At 52.1% G+C, this 10,000-nt stretch overlaps 1 protein-coding gene across 2 annotated transcripts in view; it reads right to left on the bottom strand.

Moving 5' to 3' along the window:
- Positions 1–3,316: 3,316 nt before the first annotated feature.
- LOC110335630 (class II histocompatibility antigen, M alpha chain) overlaps positions 3,317–10,000 on the bottom strand; it is an 18,457-nt gene continuing 11,773 nt past the window's right edge. For both annotated transcript variants that reach the window (XM_029531183.1, XM_029531182.1), the window contains exons 2-6: positions 6,726–7,302; positions 5,091–5,375; positions 4,315–4,593; positions 3,943–4,071; positions 3,317–3,601 (exon numbers count right to left, since the gene is read on the bottom strand). In XM_029531183.1, the coding sequence (XP_029387043.1) occupies positions 3,597–3,601; positions 3,943–4,071; positions 4,315–4,593; positions 5,091–5,375; positions 6,726–6,813 (786 nt within the window). In that variant the 5' untranslated portion in view covers positions 6,814–7,302 and the 3' untranslated portion in view covers positions 3,317–3,596. The remainder of the gene's footprint in view (positions 3,602–3,942; positions 4,072–4,314; positions 4,594–5,090; positions 5,376–6,725; positions 7,303–10,000) is intronic.

The following is a 10,000-nucleotide window of genomic DNA, read 5'->3' as shown; positions in this document are numbered from 1 at the left end:
TTTGTTAGAGCCTCACTATGCAGCCTAGGACGGCCTTGAACTTTGGCGATGCTCCTGCCTCAGCATCCCAGATGCTGGGAGTGCAGTTTTGTCCCACAGTGCATAGCAGAAGGTACTTTTAGCATCCATTCTGTCCTAAGTTGTTGCAGAGAGTATCATATTCCCAGAAATCATAAGGAAAAGCTGGACATACAGTTTAAAACATTGACAGAATGGTGTGCTGGAATCCCCAAGTCCGGGTGCTTAGGGTGGGAGCCAGAGACCAAGGGTCAAGGTCATCTCAGCTACTGCTGAGATTCTGTCTCAGGGCTGTCTGAATCAGTAACTGAGAAAGAAGCCTGTGGGCAGTGTTCAGCTTCACGATCCATGCACAAAAAGCCGATGCCACGAGAGCCTGCTGGCGCCCACCCCGTCCGTCGCCAGTGACTCTGGGTGTTAGTGGGGACAAAAGCAGCTCTAATAGCTGCCCTCTGACCTCTGAAGAGGAGATTACAAGATTGCTGGTTACCTACACACACACACACACACACACACACACACACACGTAAAATGTGTAAAATCAGGAAACAAAGTGTTCCTTAGGAAGTCCCGAGAATTCTAAGAAAGATAGAGCAGGGACTGGGGGTGGCAGCAGGAGCTGAGTGTGGGATGGACCTGCTGCAGTTGGTTGACATGGGAACAAGCCACAGAGCAGACAGGCATGGTTCTGTTAGAGAAGAATGAGGAATGAGGGCTGCCCAAGCTTTCTGCTGGCAACCACCTCTGCTCTCGAAGGCACCAACCACATCCACGCAATCCCAGCACTTGGGGATGAGGGGCAGGAGGACCAAGAATTCACACTTAGGCTGAGCTAAATCGGGAGTTCAAGGCCAGCCTGGGCTACATGAGACTTTAACTCAAAGAAAAGGGAAAGAGAACACCAGGCTAAAGTCAGCTTTTGATGCTTCTAGCTCGGGGTCCTAGGACCCTCCACCCTAATGCACTCAACCTTATCCAGTCTCGAAGCTAAGCAGAGTCCGCCTGGCTCGTACTTGGATGCAAGAATGGCTGAGGAGAGAGGCAAGCAGGGTGGTGCCTGCCTGTAATCCCAGCAGCTGGAAGGGGTGGAAGCAGAGGACCAGGGTGGGGGTGGGGGAGATCATCTCAGCTACACAGCAAGCTGGAGGCCAGCTGGGGACCGTGTGGCACTCATATCACTCGATGGGTGAGCATCTAATCTTAGTCCATCCTCTAAGGTCCAGAGAGGAGTCATCTAGAGCTAAGGACAGCGGGTGAACATCTGGAAAAGTGCCACATCTTTAGTCCCAGCAGTTGGGAAGCAGAAGCAGTAAATTTCTTGTATGTTTGAGATCAGCTTGGTCTATGTGGTAAGTTCCAGGTTGGGCAGAGCCATACAGTGAGACCTCGTCGGGTTTTCCGTTTTGATTGGAAGGAAATTGCTGGGTTCATTTGAAGAAGAACAGAAACTAGGAAAATGTAGAAAGTGATGTAGAACAGACCCACACAGGTAAAATGAGAATAAAAACAAAAGTATCTCCAAGGGAGAAAATCAAATACTAAAGATAGAGTCGAAAGTCTAACAGGGGACTGGAGATATGGCTCAGTGGTCCAGAGCACGGTCTGCTCTTCCAAAAGACCTGAGTTTGATTCCCAGTATGCATGTGGCTGCTTACAACCATGTGTGATCCCAGAACCAGGGGATCTGATATCTTCTCCTTGCTTCTGAAGGCACCAGACATGTATATGGTACACACACACACATATATAGGCAGGCAAAATGGCCACACTCACACAAGTTTTGTTTTGTTTTGTTTTGTTTTGTTTTGTTTTAATGAAGGCAGAAGAAAGTTCCTGATGTCACTAAGTTCTGTGAGGCTGCAGACAGTTGGTGACAATGCTGTTATCCTGCCCTTTCTCCGTGTATAACTGCTCTCAGCAGTCCCCAGATTAAGATCACAGAAGGACTGGGGTGCTGATAAGTGGCTGGAGCACTTACCCAGCATGCACGAGGGGCCGGGGAGATCGCTCTTGCCACACAAGCATGAGGACCAGAGTTTGATACCCAGAACCCATGGAGAGGCCAGGAAGCCATGGCGGGCACTAGTAATCCCAGTCTCCTGAGGCAGAGAGGGGGCAGTGCTCCAAGCAGGCTGGACAGCAACACTAGCCAGGGGGTGAGCTCTAGGTTCGAATGAGACTGTTGAGGTGAGTGAGGTGGAAGATGGACAGAGGATGGAGGATTCCTGGTGTCTACCTCCCACAAGGCTGTGCACCCACACACATGCAAAAACATCACAAGCGTGAGTAAGTTAATAATCATTAGGTTTATAACAACTCTACAAGGGAGACGCAGTTGTTACCATCCTTTACAGAAAGTTGACATGAAGGCACAGAGACAGTAAGTCACTCACTGAAGAGCACACAGGGAAACTGACAGTCATGCGTTCCCAAGGACTTTATCAGTTCACACTCTGCTCTTAGAAATGACGTGGTCTGGGGAAAGAGCCAGCGCCTGGGAAGAACTAGATGATGTATGTCCCTTAGACTATGATACGAAAAGTAAAACGGAGATGGCCTTGCCAATACCAAACTAATTCTGTGAGCTAGCCTTAACCGCCTCTGCAACAACTCCTGTGTCCCACAGAAAGCAAGGAATAAAATGTGTGTGAAACACTTTAGCAGCAGCAGTCCTGTGCCGCTGGCTCCCACCGTCTGCCCGGGACAAAGCCGCACAGGCGCCCTAGGAAAGAAAGTTCAAGAGGCCATTGGATGGGTTGGTGAAGGAACCAACCTGAGCTTCTTCACCCTCACCGCTGCTCCCACTTCACTTCAGGGGCTCAGAGAGTTTGTTTGCGCAGAACTGGTCTGACCAATCAAAAGAGCAGCTAGAGGCTGGAGGCGGGAGCATATCGCCCTGAGCTACAGTTTTCCCAGGTACCCGAGGGGTGGGGGGAGCTAGATATTCCTCAAGGCAGAAGGCATAAACGGGTTCACTGGCAACAAAGCATGGGGGAAACCAAAGAAACACATACAATTTCCTCAACTGCTTTGTGAGCAGATTATTGGAAACTCTGCCTTCCCGTGCGCAAGCGGATGGGATAAAAGGCACTGGCGGCTACGCTGAGACAAGGGAACCCGAGCTTGGCTGAGGAGAGGGGTTTTCCCATTTCCCTCCCTAATGAGCTGTGTCCAGGTTAAGGCATGCTGAATCTGAAGTGACAAGCCACTCAGGTCAGATCCAGAAGCAAATTCCAGGAGTTAAAAAGAAGGTACAGTGGGCTGGGGTGCGCTTAGAAGTAGACGCTTGTCTAATATGTGGAGGGAGAGGTCACGCTGACATTAAGAAACGAAGTTTATTTCCTGGAAGAGGGAAGGTATAAGGTAGTGGTCAGGTGGAGCCCGGGGCTCCTGATGCAGGCTCTTCTGGATGCAAGTCCAGGGACAGCGGAACCCTCAGCTGAGACACCTGCACGCTGAAACACACCCCAAGAGATCCCGGGGACTTCGGCTGGGATGAGAGACCTTGGGTAGGCACGAGATGCCTGGACATCCCTGCTGGCCTGGCCTGTGCTGTTCCAAGCTCTCCTTGGGAAGAATCAGTCTGAAGGGAGAGCAGAGTGCAGGGAAGTCACCATTAGGAGCCTCTCCCTTCCTGAAGTGTCCCCGGGCTCACAGCACCCCCAACGGAGTGCTGACTCTCCTTCTTCTCAGATCCCCTCATCCCCTGCTCCCAGCTCTTTCTGTGCTCCCAAATAACTGTGTCTGTAACAGGGTCCCCAGATACCAGGATAGAGCCCCAGCCTGCTGCTTACAGGTCAGGCCCTGAAACCAAGTGGAGAATCCTGGCACACACCGACACACCCTGAGACCAAGTGTTGAATCCTGGCACACACCGACACGGCACTCTTGTCCCAGGTTCCCTGACCTTCCCGAGTGACTTACCACCTGAGCACGGTCTCTGGGAGCAGAGGAAGAAGACAATGCCCATGATGATGCCTAGCACACCAAGGCCAAAGGCCACACCACACAGTGCATTTTCTAGGAGATCCGAAGGCAGGGCGTTCTGGGGTACTAGAGCAGAAAGGGAGAGGTCATCCTGGAGGCCCAACTGGGGAGCACTCCACCCTCTGGGGAGCACTCCATCGGAGGGACTTGGGTATCCGGGATAACAGAAAGAATCGGATCATGGAAGCCCGAAGTTGGCTAGAGTGGAGACTAGACTCAAGGAGTCCAAGTAAAATTAGAGGGCCCCTCCCACAGGCCTGGGCCTCTTTTGCCCCTTGAAGGACCGACTTCCACGGAAAAGGGTCTCACCCCAATAGGCAATTGCCGTGTAGCGGTCAATCTCATGTGTCACGGTGCAGGAGTAAAGGTCAAAGGGTTCTGGTGTGAAGTTTAAATAAGAGAAAGCCTGGAAGGTCAGCCCATCGACGGCTGAGACGGACGTGGGGCTGGCTCCCTCCACAGGGGCCGAGTGAAGTTGCCAGTTCACGGTCAGGGTTGGTGGGAAGAGGTTGCTGACGAAACAGACCAGCGTGTTGGGCTTGCCAAACTCCAGGGGCTTCAGTGTGAACACTTCCGCCACAGGCAAACCTGGGAGGGGGTATCAGGAGAAGAGGAAAGTTTAGACAGCGCCGCGGCTTAGACGGGTGTAGGGGAGGGCAGACAAGGAACCAGCACAGAGATGAGGACATCTGGGGTTCCAAGAAGGGTCTTCCCGGCAAAACCGCAGCTAGGACACTGTGCGGACGGACCCGACCCCTCTGCCCTAACTTCCTGTCTGTAGCCAGGTTGGCATCTGACACTGGCTTCTTGTTAAAACACAAGCTCATCCCTCCATCTTGCCCGGCACAGTAATGGGAATGCATGCAGTGGGGTCATGAAGTTCAATAGATTTCAATGCCTTCAGCTGCCTCCTCCCCACCACAGAACATGGCACAGACTGTAGCGGACAAGAGAAGTGTCGGTGTAGAGAAGAAAAACCCAAGCAGAGCCAGGAGGCGGGAAAGGTGAGAGATGGTGTGGAGAAGTTGGGGGGAGTAAGACGGCAGCCCTCCCCCCACCCCCAAATGCCACTCCTTGTCCCTGACCTCTGGACACTGGGATTTGACCTTCAAGCTGCGGGCTCACATCCCGCATCAACATCTTGCAGAAGCTTTCGTCAAATTCAATGGCAGAGGCATCTCCCTGTCCCTGAGCCCACTCAGCAAAGTCAGGCAGTCGGGGCACTCTGGTGTTCTGGGAGAAGTCGAAGGAGAAGAGTTCGTCCTCGTCGTAGGTCTCGGAGAGCCCTATGTTGGGGATCCCGTCCTGGCAGAATAGAGTGTGCCGGAATGTGTGGTTCTGTGGGCCATCCCACAGCACCGGGGTCGACGCTGCAAAGAGACAGTGAGTTCAGGGCTTGGACACATACACAACGAGGTCTCTGTATTGGGGGTACAGCAGAGACATGACCAACCCCTCTATACCTGCTGCTTAAGTTCCTCCTCCCAATGGGGGGGGGGGATCAAAGAATCTTTCCAAAGTTCCTTACACATACAAAAGCAACTGTGTACACCTGGGAAGTAGTCAAGCATGGTGACTCACACGTGTGATGCCAGTCCTTGGAATTGTGGGCAGGGGATCCAAGGTCTAAGACCACCCTTAGCTGTGTACAGCCAGACTGGGGTTCACCAGTCTCCGTCTCAAAAAATCAAGCAAACCAAAAAGAAAGCAAAAGTGTCCGGAAGGCAGCAATAGGCCAAGCCCTTCTGCTGCTCCAGTCTGCGTACGGCTCAAAGGCGCCAGCCATGGAGTCACCCTCAGGTCCTCACCGAGCCCAGGACCACAGCACAGTGGACACCCTCACCTAGTCCAGGAGCCACAGATGGGGTTCCCGAATTGAGGGGTGTGGGGAAGGGCCATGGCCTCCCTAAACCACAATGATGTGGCCCCAGGCTACCCCAGACACAGTGTAAAGGTAAGCCAGTTCTGGACCTGCTTGGCCATTTCAGCGGCGCCTGGTCCTCTGACAGCCTGTTCCCCGACCTAAACACTCCAGACCTGGCGCTGACAGAACTGGGGGGCCTGAACCCCTGGCTGCAGGAAATAACAATCTTCTTTGAAACTCCTGACAGGAATCCCCCAGACAGCAGACTTCAGCAAACACCCAGAATAACAAATACTGTGAGAGGGACCTTCCAGGTTGTTCTTACACCCTGCCCCACCTTCCTGGAGAAGAAACTAAGAGACATGTCAAGAATGTGAGCTGACAACAGACTACGGTAGGATCCCTATTGGAAAAATGTAAATTATTTCGCGGACTTTTGAGGCTGAGTCTTGCTATGTAGCGGAGGCTGGCCTTGAACTCTTGACCATGCTGCCTCCACTTTGACAGCTGGGATTACTGTCCTGCACCACCACACAAGGCTTGGCAATAACTCTTATTTGGCTCAAACCCCAGCTCCGTCATTTCCCCACTTGGTGAACATGCCCAGGTCCTTTAAGTCAGCAAAGTCTCATTTTCTTCATTTGAAAAGTGGCTAGCACATAGACAGAGCATTTGAAATACATGGGTTGTTTGCCATTCGTGAACAGCAGCCCTCTCCCTCAGGGTCTGTTACCCTTTCCACTGCCACAGAGCCCCGCCCAGCATTCAACAAGTCCAAGGATCATCTATGTCCTCTGTTGAGTCCCCTGGGCTCGACCGCCCTCGGGACGCACGCCAAGGGCAGCCAGCGTCTTACCTTCGAGCACCGCCCAGGAGTGGGGCAGCAGCCACAGAAGGCGCAGCAGCCTCAGCAGCACGGCTCCTGACTTCTGCTCATGCTCCATACCTTAACACCCACAGTAAATGGGAGCTACCACTCGAGTCCGGGGTGCCCAGCTCCCTTCCAGATCCATCACGTTTCGACAGAGCATCTCCAATAGCTGCCCGGCTCATCTCGGCTAAACCAATCACAGAAGTGTACGGTTTGACATCATCAGTCGCTGAGGAGAAGCTTGGGTCCAGGCACCTCTTTAAGACTTGGCTCCGAGGCCAGCGGGGCCGGGAGGGCCTCTCTGGAGACCTCCGCCCCCTGGTGGAAGGTCGGGCTCCAGCAGGTAGCTGCCTGGCTCTTCAGAGCAGCGCCGCCTGGCGGCAGAATGCCAGAACGAAATCGAGTCTTTTCAGCACAATGCTCGGGGCTCTCAGACCCTCCCAAGTCTCCCCGCCAAAGAAAGTTGGCATTGAATGTGAGCTACAAATTCCAAGAGGAGCGCAGCAGGTATGTCGTTTTAGGTTGCATCTTCCATAGCTGAGTACTTTGAATCAACTTCAGCCTGCAAATATCGAGTAGAAAATTCCAGAAAAAATAATTCGGAGGGCAGAGGTGTTTTGTTGTATTGTTTGGGGGGGGGGGGNGGAGAAGGCAGAGTCTCATGTATACCAAGCTGGCCTAGGATTCACTCTGTCTGAGGATGACCTTGAATGTCTAATCTATCTGCCTCCACCTCCCCAGTGCTGGGATTACAGGCAAGCACCATTACACCTAGTTAATTCTGTGCTGGGGAGTGATCCCAAGACTTTACAAGAAGAGTTGAGACAGAGTCTCACTATGTAGCATGGGCTGGGTTGGAATTCACTGTGATCTTCAAGCCTTCACAACCATAGTGCTTGGATTACAGACAAGCACCATCGTACCTGGTTCAGTTGGTGCTGGGAATTGAACCCAAGGCTCGAGGAGGGCAGACATAGTAAGTAGGCCAAGTAAGGCCTCGAATTCAGTGATCCTCCTGCCTCACATTCCTGAAGCTGGGGCTGTAGGCATGGGTCACCACACCCAGGATAGCAAGTTTTGGATTTTGCACTGTTTTGAGCCTCCTAGGGAGAGCTCATCTTGACTCACACCATCTCCTGCCCCAGATGTGAGTCATCTATTTGCCTGGTGTGTCATGTCATGCTTGCCACCCGCTTGTGCAGTCACTGAGCTGCTACTTGGCCTGGACTGTCACTGCACTGAGTGCTTGTGTTCTAGTGACCCTTGTTTTAACTAAGAGTGGCCCCAAAGGGCAAGAGGAGGAGACTTGGAAACACCCATGTAAGTGAAAAGGTGAGAGCTGTAGCTTAGTAAAGTAAGGGAGATGTGGGGTTGGAGAGGTGGCTCAGTAGTTAAGAACACTGACTGCGCTTCCAGAGGACCAGGGTTCAATTCCCAGCACCCACATGGCAGCTCACAACTTTCTATAACTCCAAGGTCTGTCTGTCTGTCTGTCTGTCTGTCTGTCTGTCTGTCTGTCTCTCTCTCTCTCTCTCTCATACACACACACACACACACACACACACACACACAGGGGAAGACAAACAGACAGACATTGGTTGTCTCCTTTCGCTGTGGGTTCTGGGAGTCAAACAGCTTGGCAAGCTTTTCCCAGCACGCACTTTGAACACTCAGATCTGCTGAGCCACTTTGATGGCCCCTATCTTAACTGTTATAACGTGTTGGTGGTGGTGGTGGTGGTGGTGGTGTTATTTATTAATGCTTTATCACATATGAAATGCAATGCATGTTTGCACACGTACACAAGGAAGGCATGAGGCCGCGGGTCACATCAAGTCAGCAAGCAGAGAGCTGTTCAAGAGCAGTTCCTGCCTGCCACCCACTAGCTGAACATTGGTGTGGTAAAGTTGCTCTTGGCTCTCAAACCCCATTTCTTCCTCCAACACCCCAAGAAGGTATTTCTCCCTTTTATCCAATCAGGGAGCCCAGCCCATATTTAGAGCAGGTCATTCCTCTCAACTTAAACTTTTCTGAAAACATCCTGATAGGTACACCCATGTGTCTCCATGGTGATTCTAAATCCAGGCACACTGACAAGCAGCCTAAACTACCAACGGCAGCCGCGTGTGGTGAGGGCTTGGGTCTGCTGGCGGAGCCAGGCCAGCCAAGCGTCCTCTCCAGTGCATGCAGATCTTCAGAAGACCGCAATCATGGTACAGTGCAACCTGCAAACACTTTATCGAGATGAACAGGCGCCCCCTGGTGGTGATGGAACCACACTGAACTACATTACTGGAGCTGGTCAGCTCTGGACAAGGAGTGGTTTGCTGGTGAGGACATCCAGGGTGGGGTCATGTGGCTCAGATTCATGCTGTCCAACAGTCCGTATCCAATGCCCTGGTGGCCTAATACCAGAAAAATGTAGATGAGGCTTCAAAGAAGATCAACATCTTTGAGGTGGGGAGGAGGCTCAGCTGTTAATAGCACTGGCTGCCCTTCTACAAGACCTGAGTTCAATTCCCAGCACCCGCATACTGGTTCATAGTGCCTCTTAACACTGGCTCTTAACACTAGCTCCAAGGGATCTAACACCCTCTTCTGGCCTCCTTAGGCACCAAGTATGAACACGGTGCACAAGCATGTGGGAAAAACACTCTACACCCACACCCATGCCCACAGGGTAAAATTAAAGACATTCTCATGCTGACTTGGAGGACCCTCTTAGTAACCACCGTGTCATTGCAAATCCAAAGGGTTTGGAGGTCCATGCTCGCTACCAGAAATCTTACTGATAGGCCTATCCTAAAGGCCAGGCTTTCCCTGTGATAGACACTGTGGGATTTTAAAGCTCCCAGGGGAATTCACCACCACAATAAGTGTGTGTGTGTGTGTGTGTGTGTGTGTGCGCGCACACCTGCAAAATGTGTTCCTTTAAGCATTTGCCGAGGTCTTGAAATAGATCTCTTATGAGTAAGGGGTCCACCATCACCATCTTTGAAATGTCCCCTGGCAGCTGGTGAGATGGCTAAGAGCACTGGCTCTTCCAGAGGTCCTGAGTTCAATTCCCAGCAACCACATGGGGACTCACAACCATCTATAGGGGGAACTGATGCCTTCTTCAGGCAGGCAGTTGTAAATGCAGCAAAATACACATACAGCCGGGGCGTGGTGGCGCACGCCTTTAATCCCAGCACTCGGGAGGCAGAGGCAGGCGGATTTCTGAGTTCGAGGCCAGCCTGGTCTACAAAGTGAGTTCCAGG

Source organism: Mus pahari, chromosome 18 (genome assembly GCF_900095145.1).
Source record: "Mus pahari chromosome 18, PAHARI_EIJ_v1.1, whole genome shotgun sequence".
NCBI classification, from domain to species: Eukaryota; Metazoa; Chordata; class Mammalia; order Rodentia; family Muridae; genus Mus; species Mus pahari.
Note: the sequence above shows the minus strand (reverse complement) of the source record. Positions and strands in the feature narration are given on the sequence as shown.